This window comes from Anabrus simplex, chromosome 1 (assembly GCF_040414725.1).
Source record: "Anabrus simplex isolate iqAnaSimp1 chromosome 1, ASM4041472v1, whole genome shotgun sequence".
Taxonomy (NCBI): Eukaryota; Metazoa; Arthropoda; class Insecta; order Orthoptera; family Tettigoniidae; genus Anabrus; species Anabrus simplex.
In genome coordinates, this window is record NC_090265.1 from 1,162,176,866 (window position 1) to 1,162,203,416 (window position 26,551).

Genomic DNA, 26,551 nt, shown 5'->3' on the forward strand with positions numbered 1-26,551 from the left:
TAAAAATAGGTGCAACGAGTATGATACGAAACTTAGAGGAATTGAATATCAAGTTAGGAATAATAAGCTGGAACAGGTAGATAATTTCAAGCGCTCAGAATATGTATTCTCCCAGAATGGTAGTATAGTAAGTGAGTACGAATGAAGACGCAGCAAAGCTAATGCAGTGCGTTCGTAGTTGCTATCAACAGCATTCCGTAAAAGGAAGTCTGCTTCCAGACGAAACTACAGTATGTTTACACCGGTCTGTCTTCACATCAATTTTGCTTTATTGAAATGAAAGATGGGTGGACTCAGCATATCTTATTTATAAGTCATAAGTAACAAACATGAAACGAGCGAGAATGATCGCTGGAATAACAGGTGGGAACAATAGCAGGAGGGTAGTCGGAATGATGAGATAAATGGTAAGTTAGGAATGAACTCAGTTGATAAAGCTGTACGCATAAACCGGCTTCGATGATGGGGTCATGTGAGGAAATGGAGGATAGGTTACCTAGGAGAATAATAGATTTGGTCATGGAGGGTACGAGAAGTAGAGCGATACCGAAATGACGACGGTTTGACTCAGTTCTAATGATTTAAAGAACGAGGCCACAGAGCTAGTTACATGTAGAGGATTGTGGTAGCGTTTAGATAATTCACAGAGTCTTGCAGACTGAACGTTGAAAGGCATAATATTGTTGATTTTTGTAAGATCAGAAACAAATTTGAAGTCTTTTCCCTACAACATTGCTCCAGTTGCGGGTAATGTCTTAGCACGTGTTCGTTTTAACCCCTTGAAAAACGCATTTCCTTCTATTCTTTGAGGTAACGTTTATGATTTGTAGCTAAAGTCGTTTGCTACATCTCAATGAGATCTTCCTTTATTACAGAAATTGACTCGTACTGAGAAAGAACAATCATTTTCTTCTTACGCACTCACTGCTCTCTAGGAGCAATGAGAATCAGATATTGCAGGAATAGTGCATGTACGTATGCACAGATATGTGCAATACCACATTGTAAATATTTTTGATGATAGTTTCCGGTCGTCTGATAGAGGATATTTTGTTGATTTATGAATAAAATTCATGGTCATTGATCGGAGGAAGCGGTGGTCGTCTTAGTGTGACCGTATCGGTCATGTACATATTTATTTATTAATTACTTTAGGCAGTGAAAAACTTTTGTTAAGCTCCCTTGTACATATTACAGAAAGTCGCATTAGGTTGCACATGCTTACACATCCCTTCTAACTTGGTAAACACGACTCCGTCGTAACTGAAGGAATCCCCAGATAGAGAGAGAGAGAGAGAGAGAGAGAGAGAGAGAGAGAGAGAGAGAGAGATAGAGAGAGATAGAGAGAGAGAGAGACGAAAAGTGACAAGGAAAGAAAATCAATTCTAATTCCTCCACCCGCTGAAAAAATGGCCGAAACGCGGCGATGCCAACTTGCAAGCTTCATTTGTATGGTAAGATTTCGAGATATGTATAACAATTAGTATGGGAAACCTCGGTATGTCATATGGTTTCATAATAGACCTCTGCCAAATTCCAGTTGTTTGTAAAATGTTAACGTGTGGAAAAATACGCGATCATTGAATTATATAACAACTATCATGTCAGCACGCTCACTATGTATGCAGAACCCTCACGGGGGATTCTGTAGGGGCATCATTTTGATAATAAATTTTAAAGAAACGGCCGATCGATAAAAGTTCCGCACATAACAGGAGTACTTAAGAATCTGAGTCACACATTTGAGCGCATTACCGATGTCATACGACATGTAGAACTATTAATTTAAAAATGGTGGGGGACTGACCGCCGTCTATTGTGCGTGTAAGGCTTAGGTTATAAAAAGAGCGGCCATGTTGACACAACATCCACTTGACGCGAAGGATTCAAGGCAGACCCACGGTTCGCTGGTGGTCTGACCTCACCTGTATTTGAGGATGAAAAGATACATTTTGCATCTTCAAAACTATTATAATGTTGTACAAATGATAGTACTGAAAGTGTTTAAGTAATGTGACCGCAAGAACTGTGTTACAGTATTTTTTTAAAGTGACGCAACATATGTCAACATCATTAAAGTTGTTATAGTGCAGAAGAGGACCTGGGATTATGAACGTGCTCAGCAGGAATAGCAGTGGATACGAACATGTGACCAACGTCAGCACCATGAGAGCTTAAACGACGATAAGGGCCTTTTCCTAGGCCCGAGCCACGGATTTCACGACATGATGATAAGTACAAAAATATAAAATTTTATCTAAATATTGCATGGTTATATAATGTGCAGATCACATAAATTAGGTTAGAAATGTAAATTGCATGTATTCATGAATTAGAGAGAGAACTTGTGAGTGGTCTTCATATCATTTATATATTTCTAGATGGAATTGAAAGTCTTACTACATAGCTAAAATTTCGGGCATGAAAAATATATCTAATGTAATGCATGTACGTGATTTAATGAAAAAATATTAGTTCGTCTCAGAGTGCTTAGATTAGGTGAAGAAAATATAGATTGTATTATTGATAATTTCAGACCGTGATATGTATATTTTATTTACGGGATATTCAAGCCTATTGTGGTAAAGCATGGTGTTAATGTCTTAAAAATGAACTATCGGTTTATACCATCAAGATAGGAAGGCACTCTTATTTTCACGTAATTTGCATGATAACAATATGTAGATGGCTGTATTAATTATATATATGCGTAACTTGTGACAAGCCTGGACATCGAACAAACGCCCTCCCATTGAGATTAGTGATTTCCTTTAATGTCAAATATTTCCCTTTCTGTATATGAGAATAACATTATGGATATGTTTAAAATCCATATTTGATTCTTTGTCTGAGTTTAAACTGTAGGAAAACATAGGCTGTGATAATTTCTGTAATCGGATGGATGTGAACCCGGTCATTCTAAGTCTATGGATGTGAAACTGAGAAGATGAATAGTGGCTTGATATTGAATTAAAGAATTGTGATAGGGCAGTGAATTAATAAGCCAGTGGAGCTTTGGAATATGATATGAGGATATCAGTTGAAATGAGATTATTTACCAATGATGGATTCTAAGAGAGACGATTTGGTCTCGCCTTGAGCAGTTGACAAGAAATTTTCTGTCACGCCCGGCATTTACTTGCTGTGGCTGGATGTCGTAGGATTTATGGTTTAGAGGGGAGCGAGTGAGCTCGTCCCTTTGTAAAGGGTCACTGCCAGGTGTACTGTTCAAGCCTGTCCACTAAGCCTGAAAGCAGGGAAGTACGCATAAAACCGATTATATTTTAAAGGATTCTTTTAACTCTTTCATGTTTAATTCTGTAATGAAATTAAATAACTGGAACGCTAGTATTATTATTGATTTGTTGACCCTATGAATAACTGAGAAAGGGAGATTTTATAGACCCGTGTCGATGCCATCCTGGTTATCATCGCTTCGAACTCTGAGGCAGACCTTGGATTTTCTTTGTCACACAATTTATTTTTATTTTTCATTATACAGCCAGTTGCATGCGTATATTGTTTATCGTTCCATTCTAAAATATGTGTACATTTTTTAAATACGCTCTTTTAGTTGTGTTTTATATTTTTATTTGGATGACAAAACGAGATCTATCTCGTCATTTTGTCATTGGATTCATTGTGATGTGGGTTCGATTTCTGGACCCGACATCAGTCAATTTTTTTATGATTATGATTTTATCGACTAGTATTCACTTATTCTTTTGTTTACTTATTTTGTAGTATAATTTAGCTAGGCGATCACTCCAAGTTATCTTCAATTTTTTTGTTGTATAAATAATTGTTTCTTCTGATAGTGAAGAAAGTTCGTAATGATAACCGTCGCATTTACAAGGATATTTCTGATTTTTTTTAAAAAATGTTATACCAATTTTAATGTAATACTTATCGTCATGTCAAAAAGAGGGAATGGAGAAATCAACTTCGATATTTCAAAATTTTGTATTTAGTCCATCGGACATTGTATATTCTATTATGATTATATTATAATTATTCAAGTTAAATTGTAATTAATTATGATTTATCAAGGATTAATAAATAGGTAATTAAACTTTTGTTTGCCTGTCATTTTGCCGGAAAACATTGCATCCTAAATTTCCTTCCGTTCATTTAAGCCTTTAAGCTAGTTATGTGTTATTTTTTGATCTTTTGCCGCGAACGCACCGTGGCCCTGGGAGGCCGTTGGTTTGATTCTATGGAACGGAGGAGTGCAGTTGATCCTTGCACGGTCGGAAGAGCATTTGCTCACCCATCATTCTGAAGATTATCTTTTTTTGTTCTTTCTAGATGAGGTGGCATTTGACTCTAGACTAAAAAGGTCCCATACCATCGAACGCCTTGGCGTAGAGTACTATATGGCGGTAGCCCGATATTATGGGGATTATCTTGCTGTCATGTGGTTCTATGGGGCATTGGCGGGGGTGGTAAGGTTGCATTAGAGATGGAATGCATTGGACTTATGAGAATATCATTCCATGCCGGATAAAAGTGGTCGGGAATACGGGTGGTTGGCTTTAAGGGGTTGTCATGTGGGGAAGTTTCGCTGTAATATTCCCACTACGTAAATTCAGTGACTTTTGTTTATACTCTTTGCTGACGTGTAATTTTTAAGCAGCAAACTTCGCACCTCTAGTACCCTGCATGAATTACCAGTACCTGACAAAAACCGGCCAAATACCTAACTGGACAGCGCTGGCGGTGCTGTGGTTATGAAAAGCGTGCTTTAACACATAAAAGCCAAATTTCCTGGTTAATTCTTACAATTACAAAGAAAATGCATATTATATTTATTTGTATAAACCTGAATTTTAAGTCCACAAACGGGGCTTTATTCGCTGATTGGACGAACCATTTGCCCGTATTTTTAGCGCATGAAGGATGTGTAATTTCGGTACATATCTACGTATTAATGACCGCTATTTTGAAAAGGTAAAATTATTATTGAAAAATTAGAATAGATCGGAATTTGAGCTGAATATCTGAGGTATATCCATATCAAATTTCAGCAGCCCTGAAGATGGTTTTCTGTGGTTTAACATTTTCACATCAGGCAAATGCTGGAGCTGTACCTTAGTGAAAGCCACGGCCGCTTTCTTCCCATTCCTAGGCCTTTCCTATCCCATCTCGCTAGGAGAACTATCTGTGCCGGTGCGATGTAAAGCAAATAGCAAACCACCTGTTTATACCATGAATCATTCCCGCTGCTTTCCAGTCTGTTACTGCTTACTTTTGTATAAGATATCCTGATTCCACACAGGTATCACTCCTGTACAACAACGGCGTTACAAAAACAAATCGGGAGCCACTGTTTGCTATATTGGTATCTACAAAGATATGCCAGAATATGTAACGTTCTTGTGAACCTTTATATAGTAACGCTTGAAGTGTACATCCTACGGCTATGTGCTGGGTATAATAATTTTTAAAAATGCACTGTGAATCGAATTTCATATTCCTATTGCGTTTTAAAATGATGAAGTATAAATTTAACAAACTTTTGAGTTATTTTGGAGCTGTTGGCGCTCTTAAAATTGCCCTGTTGGAAATCGGAGGTCAGTTAGGAAATATAAATTACTAAGGAATATTTCTTGTGTAGGAAACTTCTACATACGTCGACGTCCTTTCACCACGCTATCACCTTCATATCAATAAACATATGCCATTGCTATGATCAGGTGCTGCCTGTCCGAGGCGGTAAGGGCGTGCTCGGTTCGTCCGGAAGGACGTGGGTTCGAATCCCCGTCAGGAATTCGTAAAATTTAAGAAACGAGATTTCCACTTCTGGAGGTGCATATGGCCCTGAGGTTCACTCAGCCTACACTAAAATGAGTAACAGATTAATTTCTGGGAGCAAAGGCGGCCGGGCGTAAAGCTAACCACTCTACCCCATCACGTGCCGAGGTTAACAATGGTGGAAGCCTTTATCTTCCACTCCTCCAAGGACCTTCATGGCCTCTACGGAGGTGACTTTGCTTTGCATTGCTATGATCACATAGATGATCTGGGAGTAAACTATTACAGGATTTTCCGTAAATAATTTCGCAAATAATGTATTGTCAGTTTAACGTTTTTGAAACGGGATATAGTTAGTCATATGACAGATCCCTTTGAGAATGTTAGTGCAAAATTTCATGGAATTCCGCCCAGCGGCATAGACGGATGTCATTTCAGAAGGCAGCCAGGAGACATCATATCATTTATTTATAAAGAGACTAGTTGATGTACCCGTGCTTCGCTATGGAATTCTACATTGTATACAGAATTCCATGTTAAGTAGTGCACACGTTGTGAGTAAGATGTTTTAAATTGCATAGTTCTTCACGTTACCCCAGAAACACGACGGGGAAGTCACCATACATCTTTTCTCATGCGAGGACTGGGTTATGGAGTTTTCACCATGATGGCAGGCCCGCTTGCCTACTGCCAGTTACACTCGAGTGGAGCAGTTTTCATTATAAAGGCAGACACTCTCCACTTGCCTTTTTACATCCTCAGAAAGAGTGTCTTTGTGGTTTTCCCGTGTGAAGGTCACTGACGTAAGTAGGAATTTCACGATTAAAAGCAATATCATCATATGAAATACTCGATCAAATGAAATATCGCACAATTTCTCACTTTTAACGAACAGTACTACTCTGCAGATCTAACTGTCCTAAGTTCCACAGCTGCAATGATCAGGCCGCCGACAGCAGTAAACACCCCTCTGCCATTATTCCGTTAAGTTTGCAAACTGCTCATTCCAGTCAGCGCCTCAGAATGGGAATCAAAAAGCTGAAATACTACGATGAAACAGTGTGTTACGTACCAGCAGCGTCAGATAATTTATGAACTCGAGGAATGGCATGCTAAAGAAGAAAGTTATCTAACTCCCCAGCTACTTCCCGCCAATATTCAGGCAGTCTGTTTTACTCGGTACGCAGCACTAATTCCATCTATCGGAGGTGAGTGGCAACAGAAGAGACACAGCCACCGCCGTCTCGATCCGCCTACATTGCCTGCTCTATGTGAGGATTTTTGCGAATAGGCATTCTCCGCTATATGGCAGGCAAAGACGCGCAACGTTCTTAACGCATTGTTATAACGACAGCCTACAAAACACTATGCAGTATAGTCATATGTTCACTGACGTTCGTAAATTACATGTTATATTAAATATCGGTAATAGTGCCTGTATGAAGTCGTAGTTGGCCTCTTCATGTCACAATTTAAAGATTTTCCTGGGTGAAAGCTTGAGTTGATACAACGGGCGGCTATTTTTTTGTGTTCTTGCCAACGCAATATCAGTTGATGAGGTCTTACGAACTTGTTTAAGTACAAATCACCAACAGTTTGCTGATATTCCTTGACCTCACGCTGTAACATAAATCAATCGGAAAGGGAAGAAGTAGCAAGTCCTCGTATTACGCTCGTCAGTTTGAAGGACTTCCAATAGTAGGGCACAGCAGCTTCAACAAACTCTTCCAGATACTTCATCAGAGCAACAAAACACGAATTTGGGTTTCCAAGTCCTTCTCTGTCCTAATGCATAATCAGTTCCAGTAAATGGAAGCTCTAGTCAGAGAGATGCTGCCGACGCAAATATCACACTCCATCTTCTCTTCAACAACATGAACCAAGTACCCACAAATTAGGATTTGATTTTCTGTTTCTATATTGACATTACCATTTGGATATTTGAGGTTGTCCAAAATTTCTAAACATTAAGATGTTTGTTTTGTGATTGTCCGTCACAATTCTTATCACAAGGAATCCACTATTCTCTGCGACTTTAACCACCTTCTGAAATAAGGTGTAAAGGGGTAAAGTCTACAGATACGAGAATAATCTGAAACTACTACTTCCTTTATTAAGGCATTGCCTAGATATTGCCGACAGCCATTTTTCTCTCAATTCCCTTTTAGACGGTATTTTATGGAATCGTATCTTTTCTGGCTGCGAAACACCTTGCCGAGATTTTCAAAATGTTATACAACAGTTGAATATTTCGGGTGAAATCTGAAGTTTCAGTTGTACAAAAACATATAACATGAACAAACGAAAGAAAACAGCTACACCTTAAAATAACTTTTGAAACATCTATAATCATAATATGACGAAGTAATTTCACAGTTGTACACAAAATATCACTTGTAAAAACATAAGGGGACAGGCACGTTTACTCATTGTACGAAATAACTCAGTTTTTCGTACAAAAACATGCATCAAAACCACAATGCTACACCCACACTGACTGCGAAGATTGTGCGTCTATGACTGCACTCTCACGGCGACTTGAAGATTTGTTGGTATTCGTGCCTCCCTAGTGGCATAGAGCAGGCAGTATAAGAAGTTTGAGACGGCGGTGGACAAAGCACATCACAACAAACAATTGTCAATGTTATTGTTGATCAGTTTTATGAGCTTTCGATATTGTAGTCCTTCACATTTAGTTTTCTTCCGACTTTGTGATATTAGGGCATCTGATGTAAAGGGAGTCCTTCTTTCTCTCGTGACTCCCTCTTGTCTTATTCCTCAAGCGATCTTTCCTTTACTCTTTTTCCTCATCTTTATAATCATTTCCATGATTTTCCTTGTCGATATTGACCGATGACCATGGAGTTTCTACGCCTTAAGACAATCATGACAAAAGCCATCACCGGTTAACACTATTGAACCATATTTCCATGTCAGAAATGCTCAGCGTTGATATGGACAAAGCAAGAAAAGTCTAAATTTAACTAAATTCATGAATTCTCTTATCATAGTCGTCCCCTTGTGTGGGTGGGTGCAGTAGAATAACACCCACGGTATCCCCTGCCTGTCGTGAGAGGCGACTAAAAGTGGCCCCAGGCGCTGTCAACTTGGGGGCGTGGGATGGCGAACACGGGGACCCTTAGCTGAGTCGTGGCATTCCTTCCATTCACTTGTGTCAGTCTCTTTCGGATCCGATGTACAGTACCTGATTGCGAGGTCTGGGTCCGGAAATATGTTGATTCATGGGAGGTTTATAGGTTAAAGAGAAATGCACAGTGTATTCATTACATTCATAGATGAGGCAAACAAGCAGATATGCTATCCCAACCATCCTTGTCCAGTTTCGACATCTGATTTGAAATTCGACAACCATTATCCCTTTAAAATAATGTATTATGTTTATTTTCATTAGATGAACTTTCAAATTTCTACACCTTAGAGCATAAATAAGCATAAGCATAAATAAGCTGTAAACTCACTTGACGTCGAGTCTGGTGTAGCTGAAGAAGAGACGACCAGGTCTTCCTTCTTGGCTGTGAAGGGAAATGAATGGAGAATTAATGCCATAAGAAATGTTATAACAAAATAAATAAATAAATAAACAAATAAATAAATAAACACAGTAAATAAATAGATAACTTAAGCCTCTAAGTAGAACAAGAAGTGCTATAGTTTCACATCAATTTGGACGGGTGATCATGTTAAACAAGAATAAATAATAGGCCAAGTAGACTGACGCAAGAATGTTATGTACCTGAAAGAGAAAGAAACATTTATAGGATACATAGTTTCTGGAGTTGATCGACAGAGAGCACTCTGGATATCGTCAAGTATTTTCATAGCAATACAGTCTTTGCCCAGCAGACGTCTCCAGACAGTGGTGTTGGTGGTAACTATTGTTATAAGGGTAAATACAACCAGGCAAAAATCCTCTCCGAATATTAATTTTAGGAAAAGAGGAAGAATGAAGATATTGGCAATAGAAATGTAAGAGAGTGAACATGAAAGACTCTGCAAGACTCGCAAACCTCATACCATCAGTATCGAAGTGAAAAAGAGGGGATTCAGGTTCGAATGCCAAGGGAAGTCATATTTCCAGATTTTTCATCTTAAAATCCCAACCGCTTTAAGAAAAGACCAATTCCTGGCATTGCTCGATAGACGCCAAAGTGCTGACGGTGTCGCTCGTGTGTTGGCCGTCCTAGCGGATCTGGTTACCATGCACTTCCGGAGAGCGGGATAAGGGTTCCAATTCTGAGGACCTTTTCTCACATCATGGCCATTTTGAGGAAAACTATCTTCTACTGCCATATCTGACTAAACTAAAATTTCGGGAAGTACACGTTCAAAGGGAATCACTCCTAATTTACGTGCAACATAGCATACAAACTACGCTATTCATTGAACGAAGATGTGTTTCAGACTGAGACGCTGTGCACCACATGTCAAGAAGTGATAGGTGATGTACCATTCTACCAAATGTGGGAAACAGCAGCCTGTACTGATGACAGTACTCAAGAAACAGACCGTCGTCTTCTAAAGAGAGAACCAGGCAGAGAGAATAATGCCTGGGAGTTCTCCGAGACAGTCTCTGGTACTACACTACATCATCCTTTCCTTGACCTTAAAATGATGTGTTCATGTAAACACACTAATTGCTCTGTGAGATCAGCCACAGTAACACTGAAATTATTATTTCAAATTCTGGGCCGTGCTAGGTAGCTCAGATGATAAAACTCTGGCCTTCTGAGCCCAAGTTGGCAAGTTCCATCCCAGGTCAGTCCGTTTGTATTTGAAGGTGCTAGATTACGTCAGCCTCGTGTCTGTAAAACAACTGGTTTCTAAAAGTAACTCCTGAGGGACAAAATTCCGGTACCTCGGTGCGTCCGAAAACCGTAAAAGTTGTTACTGGAACGTAAAATCAAAAACATAAAAATTAATAAACATTTAAATCCTGGCTGTTTAAGATGTTAGCCAGCTCCATGATGGTGTAGAGTGCCTGTCTTTTACGTGGAGGCTTCGGGTTGGATTGCCGGTCAGTCCAGATGTTTTAATTCTGGACGGGGGGGGGGGGGTTGGAACGTGATTTTCTCAGCCTCATGGGACCAACTGATGAGCTGGCTGATACGGGAGTGTGTGTGTCGTCACGCTGACCACGTCCCACTGTGACATATGGCTGGGCAGCTGCCGTCTAGGTAGGCCAAGGCCAAAACTGGGCTGTTACTTCCTTCTTAATTTAAAGTACTATTAAGTAGCCCTGATGCAGAGATAACATTCCTTCTTTTTTTCTTTATTGCTGATGGTATAAAATCTCACAAGCTTAGGCAGGAAGACGGGATACGAAAGGGAGCTGGAAAGGAAGCTGACGGGGCCGTGCTGCTGGCAGTCCTAGCAATTCCGTGGTATGAAAATGCGAAACCACGGAAAACCATCTACGGACTGCCGAAGCTGCGGTTGGAACCTATCATCTCCATCTCTCTCACTCTCTTCCTTATGCTGACTATGCCACACCGTCATACACGTGCCTCGAACAAGGGAAGCTTCGCTCTCGAGAGCGCGGCACGCTTTAAACTCTTTAGTTCTTGCATGCTATTCTGTAACCGTCACAACCACCCTATCTTCGTGAACGCCTCAAACTCCTCTTCACAAGTCACAACAAACACCTTGAGTCCATTCTTTCTCCTCCACAGAACCACACCTACACTAAACCATTCACCGTTACCGCAGCCCGACAATGGAATAGGAAAGCATGAATGAATCACCTAGTTGAAACCATAATCCTCTTCCTCCTTTATTTTCGTCATCATTTCGCTCCTCCTTTTATGGCTCGTTTTCTTCCTATTCTTAATTATTTTCACTTCTTCTGTATACTGAAGGCAATATTTCGGTATAATCAATTCCTATCTTATGAAACTTTGAATTAGTAAATTTTCTACTTTTAATTATGTTATATTAGCATTACTTGCATTAATGTTGTGACTCTAATTCAATATCATTTTGTATGATATGTTTTATGTTAATAGGTTACTATTTTATCAATATGCCTAAATTTATTATCGTTATTACATTTCTTCTTATCTTTTGCATTATTTAGGTGCAGCTATTACTAGCAATAGTGCATTAGTTTAGGACTGGCTAAGTGTATGGAGAAAATACATCCACATAAGTCATCTTAAATTTTCTTTCACGATTTCTTCTGAGGACACTACCCGAAGTATTCAAGAAATTGGATTGTTTCTTTTCACACAATACTAACAACATTATATTGTGCCAACTAATAAATGTAAATACACAGCCTATTTCCAGTCATTCGACCGGGTCAGGAATGGAATGAATGTAGACCCTCCCCTCCCTCCATAGTGGCGAGGATAGGAACTGTGCCAGCCGCCGAAGCCTGTCGTACTCTTCTGGGGCAGAGAGTAATCACTGACAAATGAAATGAAATGATACTGGAGAGTGTTGCTAGAATTAATGATGACAGGGAGAACCGGAGTACCCGGAGAAAATCTGGTTGTGTCTTGATTGCGAACAAGGCAAAAACCGTCCAGATTCCGAACAACTGAATATACCCTGTCCAGATTGCGAACAAGAGATTAGTGTTGACGTGAGATACATAAAACAGATACAATTTTCAAAACAGTCTCAAATGTCATTTTTATTCTAGTAGAATTAACATTAACTGGTACATTGGGATGTTTTAGATAACCTAACCGCATTAAAAAATTATTATTGAAAATGTTTAATTATTTCATTTCAAGTAAACTTACCCTTTAGAAGATTATATTTTATATTGTATAACATAACCAGAGGGGTAGCTGTTTATGGTGGATTAGTGAGAGTTGTATTATTAATAGATTATTATTATTATTATTATTATTATTATTATTATTATTATTATTATTATTATTATTATTATTACTAGCGGCTTTACGTCGCACCGACACAGATAGGTATTACGGCGACGATGGGATAGGAAAGGCCTAGGAGTTGGAAGGAAGCGGCCGTGGCTTTAATTAAGGTACTGCCCCAGCATTTGCCTGGTGTAGAAATGGGAAACCACGGAAAAACATCTTCAGGGCTGCCGATAGTGGGATTCGAACCCACTATCTCCCGGATGCAAGCTCACTGCCACGCGCCCCTAACCCCACGGCCAACTTGCCCGGTATTATTATTATTATTATTATTATTATTATTATTATTATTATTATTATTATTATTATTATTATTATTATTATTATGCCAATGAAAGAAGTGAGTGGTTGCATCGAAAAGATATTAGCCTTTAGAATACTGATTATTGATATTGTTATTATTATTATTATTATTATTATTATTATTATTATTATTATTATTATTATTCAAAATAATACATAAGAAGTGAAATAGTTTATTTCGAAAAAGTGCATTATCTTCTCGCTTAAGCGCCTCTACTTTATGCCTGTCCGCAATCTCGACTCATTTATGTGTATCAAACCCAAATCATCCCCTTCAGGTACACACTTGTTCGCAGTCTGGACTGTTCGCAATCTGGACGACACCGAAAATCCTGCCCTACCTCCGCTTTATCCAGCAAAAATCTCACGTGGAGTAATCTGGATTTGAACCACGGAACCCAGAGGTATAAGAGGCTGGCGCGCTGTCGTCGGAGCCACGGAGGTACAACTAATAAATGATTGATGAAAAATTGATAACATTCTGTAAGAATGAAACTGTTCATAAACAATCAAGATCATTCCTTATATTAACACCTAGGTACATATCGTGATCCCCATAAAGAACTTTCACCCCATCAACGCAGTAATAAAACTGAAATAACTTTTCTTACTAGTGAAACTCACAACCTGACATTTAACCCCGTAAATCTGTCTATCTCACAACACTGTCGAGGTCTTTTTGTAGTTCCTCACAATCTTGTAACTTATTTATTACTCTATACAGAATAAAATCATCCGCAAAAATCGTATTCTGTGCAAAGAAGAAAAGAAAGGAAAGAAATACTGTCTAGGTTAGTACACAAGGATCACACGACACTTAGGTAATTAATATACTACTACACTATAATACTATTTTGTCGTATTATATTTTTATCCTATTACACCCTAACAGAATTAAAACTGCCGTTCATTACTGAATATCGAAAGAAATACACAAAAATTACACAGTTCTAAACTGCAGTTAAGCCTATCCTATCATAGCAACATAATTCTAGTAAGAGAGTTTCTACAGAGATTCCTACTACACAAATATTTCACAATAATAAAATAAGCTCACCAATTACTAATAAAATAATGCAATATACTACAAATATCTACCGGTTTACGCAAGGATGCACACGACTATAGCTGGCAAGATACTATCTAATATAATAATAATTTCGTGTGGCTATTTCTAGCCGAGTGCAGCCCTTGTAAGGCAGACCCTTCATTGAGGGTGGGCGGCATCTGCCATATGTAGGTAACTGCGTGTTATTGTGGGGGAGGATAGTGTTATGTGTGGTGTGTGAGTTGCAGGGATGTTAAAATCCCCGACCCGGGACCGTCTGAACCGAAGGCTAGTACGTTGACCATTCAGCCAACGAGTCGGACACTATCTAATATGATATCTACACTATTATTTCCAACTAAAATGTAGTTACATGATTATAACAGCTGGGGATTATTATTTTTCCTACTACGCGGCATGGAGATTAAAATTGTCTTTACTGTAAATGCTTAAAAATAAGATATTTACGATAATTACTCAAAAAACTTCTGTCAAAACCACGCTGGAGACTTTAATTGCAATTATCGGATTGTGGGAATATGATTATTAATTTTTACTCGATGAATAATCGAAGGTGCGAAATACAATGTACAAAGTACCACCCTATAGGCTTTATTCTTGTCGGAATGCAGCAAACAGGGTGAGTAGGCCGTGCGGTTAGGGCCGCGCAGCTGTGAGATACTGGGTTCGAAACCCAATGTCGGCAGCCCAGAAGATGGTTTTCCGTGCTTTCCCATTTTCACACCAGGCAAAAGCTGGGTCTGTACCTTAATTAAGGCGACGGCCAATTCCTTCCCATCCCTAAGCCTTTCCTATTCCATCGTCGCCATAAGACCTATCTGTGTCGGTGCAACGTAAAGCCAATAGCAAAAAAAAAAAAAGGAATGTAGCAAACAGTCGTCATCAGTCCTAAGATTGTTATGTAATTCTCCAGTGAAATACCGTACACTCTCCTTAACTTCTTTTTAAAATCAAACTTTGCATGCGTATCGTGTTATTTGATCAAATAAATTATTACCATCGTGAAAGTTTGAACGGATGTCTATACGAAATACCGTGTCTATTTTCTGCACGAATGTAAAAGCTGCGGAAGTTACAACTCCCTATCATAACCTGTTTTTGTAAGTATTATACCAACGATTCTACAGATATTTAATTTTTACAAGTTGATATCATTACCTAAATTATTTTCTAAACCTAAATTTGAAACAAAGTACACCTAGTTAGCCTACTTAACCTACAACACGTAAACGACCAAACACCAACTGAACTACTTATTACAACATTTAACTTAATATAACTACTATTCACTTCTACCAATAAGCACTAAACACTAATATATAAATAGCACTAAGTGGATCACACACACACACACACACACACACACACACACACACACACACACACACACACACACACACAGTTAATAAATTTAAATGGTATTTTTACTACTTTATCACTACGATAATATAAGAGCACTCTCTACAGCCAACAGTCCATAAGCGCGTCCAACAATGGAGTTCGATGGAATTCTATGGGAAGCTATCACTATTAATGGAGTTTATGGCAGAAAGAATAATTGGCGGAGTCAACAAGGATGATGCATCTAGATGTGTTAGGAGTGAATGAAATTCGGGTAGGGGAGATAACGAGGAAGATATAGGAAATATTAAAGTACCATTAAAAGGCAGATAGGACTGTTCATCAGCAATACTATTCCAGGGAAGATACTTTCTGTTGGGTATGTACATGAGCGAATGATGTGTATATTTAACAGTTAGAGGAATTAGAACGAGAATTGTTTCAGTCTATTCACAATGTGGGGGTGCAGAGAATTGACGAAGTTAACAAGATTTATAAAACATTCGGTGACATTGCTGTCTCCCGGAGGAAGGGAATAAATAGCGTTTTGGATAAATCAGGTAAACTCATAGTAGATCCCAGGGAATCACTGGACAAGTGTAAGGAGTATTTTGAAAATCATTTCAACGTAAAATGAAATCTTTCTATTGATGTCTCCCGAATGCAAGCACACAACTGCGCGATCCTCACTGCACGGCCAAGTCACTCGGTTGAAGGATACGAAAACGTATGGGTAAATGTGGGGAAGATATGGAAGATAATATAAATGGAAAACGCTGACTGTACTTCTGTTCTAGTCATGGAAAGACGTTGGTACTGACTTGGAAAGGCTAGGTCAAGCAGCAGGGAACCTTTCTAGACAGTAATAAAGAATCTTGGAGGGAGGGAGGGAATGAATAGCGTTTTGGATAAATCAGGTAAACTCATAGTAGATCCCAGGGAATCACTGGACAAGTGTAAGGAATATTTTGAAAATCATTTCAACGTAAAATGGAATCTTTCTATTGACGTAGCGAACAACAGAGTTCATTGGGAGGAGGACAATGATGTTAGTGAAATTACACTTGATGAATTGGAAATAATGGCAAATATACTCCGATGTCATAACGTAGCAGGAATCGACGAAATTAGACTTGAAATGGTGAACTATATCGGGAAGGGGGAAATGGAATGGCTTCATAGAGTAATTATATTAGCATGGAATGTCAGTAAGGTACCTTCTGATTGGATGAAAGCAGTAATTGTACCTAACTGTAAGCAAGGGAACAGGAAGGATTGCAACAACTATCGACGTATTTCATTAGTATGTATGTGGACACGGCAAGGTGTTTACTGGCAGTTGGGAAAGGAGGATGCGATCGGTGGTTGAGAGTAAGTTGAATGAAAGCCAGTGTGGGTTCAGCATACAGAGGGGCTGTCAGGATCAGTTTTTCAGTATGTGTCAGGCAACTGAAAAATGCTACGAGAGAAATAGACAGTTACGTTTAAGATATGTGTCGTAGATCTTAATTAAGAAGGCACATGGCAGAGTACCGAGGGGGGAAGGAGTTATGGGATTAGGTGTAGATTATTAAACTCAGTCAAAAGCATTTATGTTGACAGTTGGGCTGCAGTGAGAACTAATGGTAGAGTGAAGTGTTGGCTCAATGTATTTACAGTGTATTTACACCTCTGTTGTTGATAGTTTACATGTATCATCTACTGAAACTTATAAAATAGCAGGAATGGTTTCAGTTAGGTGGAAATGTAGTAAGCAGTTTGGCCTATGCTGATGACTTGGTCTCAATGACAGACTGTGCTGAAAGCCTGCAATTTAATATCTCAGGTCTTGAAAATAGGTGCAACGAGTATGATATGAAGATTAGTCTGTCCGTGATACGGTAGGGAAGAAAGCTCAGGTTGGAATACAAGACTGGAACAGGTAGATCATTATTCAAGTATTTAGGATCTATATTCTCCCAAAACGGTAGTGCAGTAAGTGAAATTGAATGAAGTTGCAGCAAAGTTAATGTAGTGAATTGCGAACGAGAGTATTCTGAAAGAAAGAAGTCAGCTTCCGGACCAAAGTATTTTTTACCGACAAAAGTTGGGTGGACTCAGGATATCTTATTCATATGTTAGAAGTAAAAGAAGTGGAAGTAGCGAGAATGATAGTTGGTACGGACAGGTGGGAACAATGGCAGAGGGGTACGCGGAATGATGAGATAAAGGTGAAATTAGGAATGAACTCGATTGATGAAATTGTACGCATAACTCGGCGTTGGTGATGGGGTCAATGAGACAAAAGGAGAACAGGTTACCTGGGAGAATAATGGACTCGGCAGCGAGGGTAAGAGAAGTAGAGGGAAACCAAGACGACGATGGTTAAGCACTTGGTTTCGAATGATTTAAAATAAAAGGTATGGAACTAAACCACGGAGCTACTTACAAAGAGAGCATTGTGGCGGGGTTTAGAAAATTGACAGAGGATACAAATTGTTCACTTGGAGGCATAATAGTTCATAATGATGTATGTATGCATGCACATATGTATAAAAAAAATTGCACTACTTACGACAGCGCCAATCACGGGCGTAGCAAGCAGATGGATTGAAGATAGGAACACACCCCCCTTGGATGTCTGAAGCGCGAAATAGAACGTAGTTATAACTTGAAAGTGTGCACCATGGCTCTGCTATGGTACCTGTATGGCAGAAATCAAAACATTATATGCATTGTATTATTTCTATTATAATTCACAATCGTTTATTTAATAATAATAATAATAATAGTACTACAGCATCATATACTATCGGATAAATAGACCAACACGCCAACGTTTTTGATGGAGTCTCTAGTATATTTACTGCCCTTTAAAATACGCTACTTCGGCCAGGATCTAAACTATGAACTTGTGATTAAGAATCGGCCAATCTAATTGTCAGAGGCAGCCATTAAACATCTACTGTATTACAATTTAGATCCGCAAGAATGTGAGAAAAATGCTCGTACTTCTTCTTTTCCTTCTACCGCTTTTCCCACACCTACGGGGTAGTGGATGCGAACTGTGTTGCACATGAAGATTTGGCCCTGTTTTACGGTCAGATGCCCTTCCTGACGCCAACCCGATATCGAGGGATGTAAACAATATTCTGTATTTCTGTGGTGATTGGTAGTATGGTGTGGGAATGTGAAGACGAGAGGTTTTGGAACAAACACGAACACCCAGTCCCCGAGCCAGAAGAATTAATCACAGGAGATTAATGCCCCCGACCCGGCCAGGGATCTAACCCCGGGCCCTCTGAAGTGAAGGCCTGAACGCTGACCATTCAGCCAATGAGTCGGACATGAGATCAATGCTTTATCAGTCACTAAATATGCGTACACATTTACTCTAAGCTCCAGCATTACTAATGTAATAACAATTGTTTCATTTCTTTCAACAGCTGAACATACTACGCCAGAACAATTCATGATTTTGTCAGAGTTCACTTCGAGCTCCCTGATAATATCGAGCTAGTTGGCTGCACGATTCCGGTCATGTTGCTGTTAGATGGTGGGCTCGAATGGCATAATCATCAGTCCTGAAGGTGGTTTTCTGAGGTTTCCGATTTTTCACACCACTTCATACGGTTACTTCCTTCCTAGTCCTAACAATTTCCTCTCTTGCCGTCACCAAAATATATGTCTGAGTTGGTGTAACGTTAAACCACTAGCATTAATAATAATTATAATAATAATAGTAATAATAATAATAATAATAATAATAATAATAATAATAATCATCTGTTTACCCTCCAGTTTCGGTTTTTCCCTCGGACTCAGCGAGGGATCCCACCTCTACCGCCTCAAGGGCAGTGTCCTGGAGCTTCAGACTCTTGGTCGGGGGATACAACTGGGGAGAATGACCAGTACCTCGCCCAGGCGGCCTCACCTGCTATGCGGAACAGGGGCCTTGTGGAGGGATGGGAAGATTGGAAGGGATAGGCAAGGAAGAGGGAAGGAAGCGGCCGTGGGTACCATCCCGGCATTCGCCTGGAGGAGAAGTGGGAAACCACGGAAAACCACTTCCAGGATGGCTGAGGTGGGAATCGAACCCATCTCTACTCAGTTGACCTCCCGAGGCTGAGTGGACCCCGTTTCAGCCCTCGTACCACTTTTCAAATTTCGTGGCAGAGCCGGGAATCGAACCCGGGCCTCCGGGGGTGGCAGCTAATCACGCTAACCACTACACCACAGAGGCGGACAATAATAATAATAATAATAATAATATGGTCAGGTGAATCGACCTGAGAGGAATCATACAGGGTTATTCACCTAAGATGTTACACGGAAATAACGTCTAAAGCATTAAATATATCGGTATTCTGTTTTCATATTCGTAAATGGTACCCAGAGACTTGTAAAATAATGTGCTACATATTCTCATTAGGGTGATTAATAACCGAGATATTGATACTGACTCCATATTTTTAAATGGAACGGCACAAATAAATACAGCTGGCCTAAATGTTCTACTGCGTACAAGTTCAAATATGTAAGTATTTTCAAAATCAGATCGTTATTTTCTGAGATATCAATAAACACCGTATTTGGGCTTTTGCGTGCCGCATCAGACAGCATGCGTTCGGCCAAGGACGTATTGGCACGCAACCTGTTTCCTGGCATTGATTCCAGCCCCAGAACGGATATCAGGCATGCACTGTAAACTATCGTACACACAATGTGATACACTGTCCTTTGAAGTCAAAGTAATTATTTTATTCCTTTAAAAAAAACATCAACCCTCCCTGTTCTGTCATGACTTCGCCTGTCATACACACTTTCAAACCCATCACATGTGTACGATATGCTTACATCCATTCTGTGGCTGGAATCAAACCCAGGAAATTGCTTGCGCGTCAATATGTGCTTGCTCGACTGCACGCTGTCTGATGTGGCATGCAAAACCACCCATGCTGTTCTTATTGATATCCCAAAAAGTAACTGTCCGATTTTTAAAATACTTACATATTTGAACGTGTACGTAGTTGATCTTTCAGGTCAGGTGTATGAATTTGTGCCGTTCCATTTAAAAATATGGAGGTAGTACCAACATCTCGATTATTAATCACCCCATGAGAATACGTAGCACATTATTTTACAAGCCCTTGCGTGTCATTAATGAACATGAAAACAGAATACCGATATCTTTAATGGTTTAGACGTTAATTTCCGAGTTACATCTTATTTAAATAATCCTATATTATAGTATATTATATTACATTACATTACATTATATTATATTATATTATATTATATTATATTATATTATATTATATTATATTATATTATATTATATTATATTATATTATATTATATTATATTATATTATATTATATATTCGCTCCTGGTGGCGGACGAAGCACTTAAAGACCACTTACTCGGCCCTTAGCAACCAAGCGATCACTGCACTTACCAGCTTGGTTAAAGTTGTTATAAAAATGACTCTGGCAAATGGGAGTGAAATGCGTTGTTGCTAGTCATCTGCAACATGAAAGTATTGAAATCAGCAAGAGAATCCAACCAGCCTCTTTCACTCTAACTCCAGCATATAACCTGCAAGAGGTGCCCCTGCTAAGCCGAGCAACCCAGTGGAAGGTTAGGTACCAATGTCAGCGGCAATTTGGGTTGGCGATCTGACCGGTGCTGGGGGCTTCAAGGCTTGCAACCTTGGCAGTTAGCAATATGTTACCTGTGGGTAACTACCCTAAACATTTTTCTTAACTCTCGCAACATGGAGAAAACGACCAATGAAAGAACTACCCCGGGTGGTATAAAATCCACCCCCAGTTTTGATGGGGCAATTAAGCCTTCAGATTCTGGGGAGCTTGCACCTTCATGTGAGACGAAATAACGTTTTAAATTCTTGGCCACCATCAACATCAACTCCCTCACAAGGTTATCGGATCTCCAAAGGCCATCAGATGAAAGTGGGATGAAGAATGTGCCTCACTTGGGAGCAGGCTTCATAGTCAGCAACAAAATGATCAACTCTATCATCTCCTTTTCATCTCGAAATGGAAGAACGTCCACTATAGCTTTTAAAACTCTCAACAAAGAACACACAGTTGTTATACCAACAGGAAAGATATTGAAAACGTGGAAACCTTTTGGAGGGTACTCGAAGAGACAATGGACCGGAACCCAAAGCACCACATAACTATTTTAATGGGAGAATTTAACGCCCAGATTGACAAAGATAGAAAATTTAAGAACATAGTTGGAGAATACCCAGCCCACAACTTGGTCCTCAAATCTACAGCTTTCAAACGTCTTCCTAGGTAAGCTATGACATGGAGATGCCCTAACCCAATGCTCGGAGAATTCCAACTGGACCATGTAGCCATCAGTAGAAGGAACAGCAAGGAAGTTCTAAATGTCAAAGTATTGAGAAGTGCAAACATTGATTCAGACCACTGTCTTTATTTTATCAAAACCAATTTGATCCCTCTTAAAAGAAGCATAGAAAACCACTGCATCAAGTCGCGACAATCCAGCCAATCTGAAAGATAACAATAACTTCACCGGGACCCTGGCTAAAAACAAAGATTGACCCCAACTACATAAAGCACTAATAGATGCAGAGACAACCATCATCCCGGCGGTTAATGAACAAACATCCATGGTGGAAAACTACTTGTGACAAAGCAGTAGAAGAGAGAGAGCAAGCGTGGCCAAAATGGAACCGTAACAAGACTTCTTAGAAGCTAGGAAAACTGCTACCGTACTAAACATATCAGAAACACCAAGAGGCAGTACAATAAAGGTATCACTGACCAAGCAGAGAGGGATTTTCAAAAAACAACATTGGAGACTTCTACCAAACTTTTAGATCTCAAATAACAACCTACTCAGCCCCTACACTTAACCTTCGGGGAGCTAACGAAAAGCTAAAACTGAACAATGAAGAGTGCACCACAGATTTAGCAGAGTATTTCAACGACCTTCTAAATTCAAAGAAACCCAAGGAGAAACTGCATTTCAAATCTCTGAATGTTACCAAGTCGGACTCTCTCCCCCCAACAAAGGACAAGATCCAGAAAGACATTTCAGAACTGAAATGAAACAAAGCAGCGAGCGAGAATGGAATCATAGCAGAGGTCTGGAAATACGCTGATGAGAAGTCAATCCAAAGTATCCATGAACTCATATCTAATATCTGGGTGACAGAAACATTTACTAGTGACTGAACCTCAGCTATCATCCACCCGTTACATAGAAAAGGCGACAAATCAGATCTCAACAACTGCAGAGGGATTTCCCTTGTATCAGTGACGTAAAAGATACTCTCAAAAGTATTACTCACAAGAGTAGAGGCTCAATTAGAATCCTGTATGGGAGAGTACCAGGCTGGATTTTGAAAGTCAAGGTCATGCGCCGAACAGATCCTGAACCTCAATACCATCATTTACAAAAACCAAAGCGCCTCACCCTATGTGGCAACATTTGTCGACTTCCAGAAGGCCTACGATTCAGTAGATAGATATTCACTCTTCCAGGCGGGCCGATAGGCCCCTTTAAACAACAAGCATCATTATCATCATCACCATCATCATCACTCTTCCAGACACTTGCTGAACTGGGACTAGATAAGAAAACCTTGAATCTAGTGAAAGCAACTCTAAACAATACTACAGCCAGAAACAAATTCAGAGGGGAACTGTCTCAGAGCTTTGAAATCAGAACAGGTGTTAGACAAGGGGATGGCCTATCTCCAGTCCTCTTTAAATGCCTACTCGAAAAAATCATTCGTGACTAGACGAAAATGCTAAAGGATGACACTGGATTGAGAATAGGCTACAAGAAAGACAAGTTAACAGTCGACTGTTTAACCTCCTGGCATCCAGTGTAGAGGAAGCTATCCATCAACTATCCCCTCTCGATCACATAGCAGCTAAAGTACGGTTGAAAAACGCCATCAAAAACACAGTTTTTCACAAACATCAGAGATGTACCCAAATCAATCCCACTGGGGGACAAAGCAGTACAAAGGACTAATTCCTTCAAATACCTAGGAGAATGGATAACCCCAAACATGAATGAAGATCAGGCCATGAACAGCAGAAGAATCAAATTGAAACTGGCATACCACCTATTAAGAGTATGTACAAATCCCTATCCCTCTCCCTCAAAATCAGGCATTACAGTACTACACGCCTCAGATGCCTATACATGGTAAGAGAAGGGCAACTCAGAAAACTGGTGCTGAAGGAAAATAATGGGCCCTGTTAAAGAGGAAGGCAAGTACAGAATCAGGCACAAAAATGAACTGTACCAACAATTAGAGAGCATTACAGCATCTATGAGGAAGGGGTGATTGAACTTCTATGGTCATGTCACGAGAATGGACAATCAGAGGCTCACCTCCAGAATCTTCCACACCAACTCTAGAGGGAAAGCGACTGATGCCAATTGGGCAAGACTTGTCAGAAAAGACCTTCAACAATTGGACATTGCTTCCAGTTAAATCTATGACAGGAATAGGTACAGAACGTTGAACGGAACATCAAACTCTCTCCAGTCACTAACAAAACAAAAAAAAAAAAAAAAACTGTGCGTCTGGGAGGAGGTGTAAGTGGACTCAGGAGCGGAAAGACTTTCACAGTGCAAGAATGCAGGAGTATTGGTCTAAGAAGAAACCTACTAGAGATAAGAACCACGTGGTCCACAACAGGCCCAAATGGAACTATAATAATAATAATAATAATAATAATAATAATAATAATAATAATAATAATAATAATAATAATAATAATAATAATAATAATAATAGTTGAATTTTTATAGGTCCGCCTCTGTGGTGTAGTGGTTAGGGTGATTAGCTGCCACCCCCAGAGGCCTGGGTTCGAATCCCGGCTCCGTCACGAAATTTGGAAACTGGTACGAAGGCTGGAATGGGGTTCACTCAGCCTCGGGGGGTCAACTGAGTAGAGGTGGGTTCGATTCCCACCTCAGCCATCGTCGAAGTGGTTTCCCGTTGTTTCTCACTTCTCTAGCAGGCAAATGCCGGGATGGTACCTAACTTAAAGCCACGACCGCTTCCTTCCCTCTTACTTGTCTATCCCTTCGGACCTTCCCATCCCTCTCAAACCTCCTGTTCAGCATAGCAGGTGAGGCAGCCTTGTCGAGGTACTGGTCCTCATCGCAAGTTGTATACCCCGGCCCAAAGTGCACGCTCCAGGGCATTGCCCTTGAGACGTTAAAGGTGGGATCCCTCGCTGAGTCCGAGGGAAAAAGCCAACACTGTACGGTAAACGGATGATGGAAGGAAAACAAAGAATTGGTATACATTTTAGTAGAAGCTGGGATTTCAAATTGTTGGCCCCAGGGGCTCTGAACTTTGGAGCGTGGGTTGGCGACCACGGGGCCCTTAGCTGAGTCTTGGTATTACTTGTGCCAGGCTCCTCACTTTCATCTATTCTATCCGACCTCACTTGGTCAACTCTTGTTCTTTTCCGACCCCGACGCTATTAGGTTTGCGAGGGCTAGGGAGTCTTTCATTTTCATGCCCTTCGTGGCCCTTGTCTTGCTTTGGCCGATATCTTCATTTTTCGAAGTGTCGGATCCCTTCCATTTTTCCGTCTGATTAGTGTTATATAGAGGATGGTTGCCTAGTTGTACTTCCTCTTAAACCACCACCACCACTTTTCAAATTGTCGTTCAAGAGTAGTTTTTGTATGTCTTGGAAATCAATAACATGGAAAAGTCACTTATAAACACCATTAAATATCGCATCTTGGGAACATAAGGGAAATGACTAACCGACTGTTGTAGAGTTTTGGATTGTCTGTCTGTTAGGTTATCAGTCCATAGGCTGGTTGGATCTTCAAATAGCACTACCTAAGATTAGGTTTTTTATACGGAAACAGCAAAAAATCAATGGCGGCGCCAAAATGAGGCTTACTGGGTAATGTAAGTAGTGAGGTACTTTACGATATTGAATTACTTAATGTGAAGAGTTTCTAGTAGTCACCACAGGATATCGAGTAGTCATTCGTCGTTTAACTGAAAATCCTCACTATCTTATTAGAAGGGGGTAGAAATGTTCGTTCAACTTCTCCTAATCGGATGCTGCCAAGTGACAAAGTAATAGTAGTATAATTTAACAGGGAAGTGTTAGATATATTTCGCCATTTAAAATGATTTAGCTGTTATATTAAATCCTTCACTAATGGTGTGAGTGATTACTTATTAAAGTATCTGAATCTTACAATAAGATTACAGCAATGCCATATTAAAATTCGAGTAATTTCGTACACTTTGAAAGAATCAAGCAAGACATTTTGAAAGAATTATTCACCTACTGACTACCATCATCTTTCTAGTCCGGGTTCGTGGGTGACTGGTGGGCGTCTTGGGTCGTGAGTTAATTTACTTAGCTCGGGGACTAGGTTACTGTGCTGTCCTTAGTACCTTTGAAACACAAATACTTCACACAATGCTACCCTCCACCATGATAAAACGTAGTTTGCTATCACAGTAGAACGTCTCTCTTAGAAGGACTGCACCAGGCTAATAATAATAATAATAATAATAATAATAATAATAATAATAATAATAATAATAATAATAATAATAATAATAATGTCCGCTCTGTGGTGTAGTGGTTATTGTGATTAGCTGCCACCCCCGGAGGCCCTGGTTCGATTCCCCGGCTCTCCCACGAATTTTGAAAAAATGGTGCGAGGGCTGGAACCGGGTCCACTCAGCCTCGGGAGGTCAAAAGAGTATAGGTGGGTTCGATTCCCACCTCAACCACCCTGGAAGTGGTTTTCCGTGGTTCCCACTTCTCCTCCAGGCGAATGCTGGGATGGTTCCTAACTTAAGACCACGGCCACTTCCTTCCCTCTTCTTTGTCTATCCCTTCCAATCTTCCCACCCCCTACAAGGTCCCTGTTCAACATAGCAGGTGAGGCCGCTTGGGCGAGGTACTGGACATCCTCCCCAGTTGTATTCCCCTACCCAATACCTCACGCTAGAGGACACTGCCCTTTGGGGCGGTAGATGTGGTATCCCTCGGTGAGTACGCAAGAAAAACCAACCCTGGAGGGTAAACAGATTAAGAAATAGAGAAAGAAGAATTAATAATAATACCGTGACCAGTAAGCTCACACAGGAGTCTAGATGTGAACTGAGTAGGAGCCCCGTGTGA

The 26,551-nt window shown here is 40.0% G+C and overlaps 1 protein-coding gene across 1 annotated transcript in view; it reads right to left on the bottom strand.

Moving 5' to 3' along the window:
* LOC136877076 (uncharacterized) overlaps positions 1–26,551 on the bottom strand; it is a 61,063-nt gene that overhangs the window by 10,832 nt on the left and 23,680 nt on the right. The window contains exons 6-7 of the mRNA XM_067150895.2: positions 17,933–18,061; positions 9,234–9,287 (exon numbers count right to left, since the gene is read on the bottom strand). Coding sequence (XP_067006996.2) covers positions 9,234–9,287; positions 17,933–18,061 — 183 coding nt within the window. The remainder of the gene's footprint in view (positions 1–9,233; positions 9,288–17,932; positions 18,062–26,551) is intronic.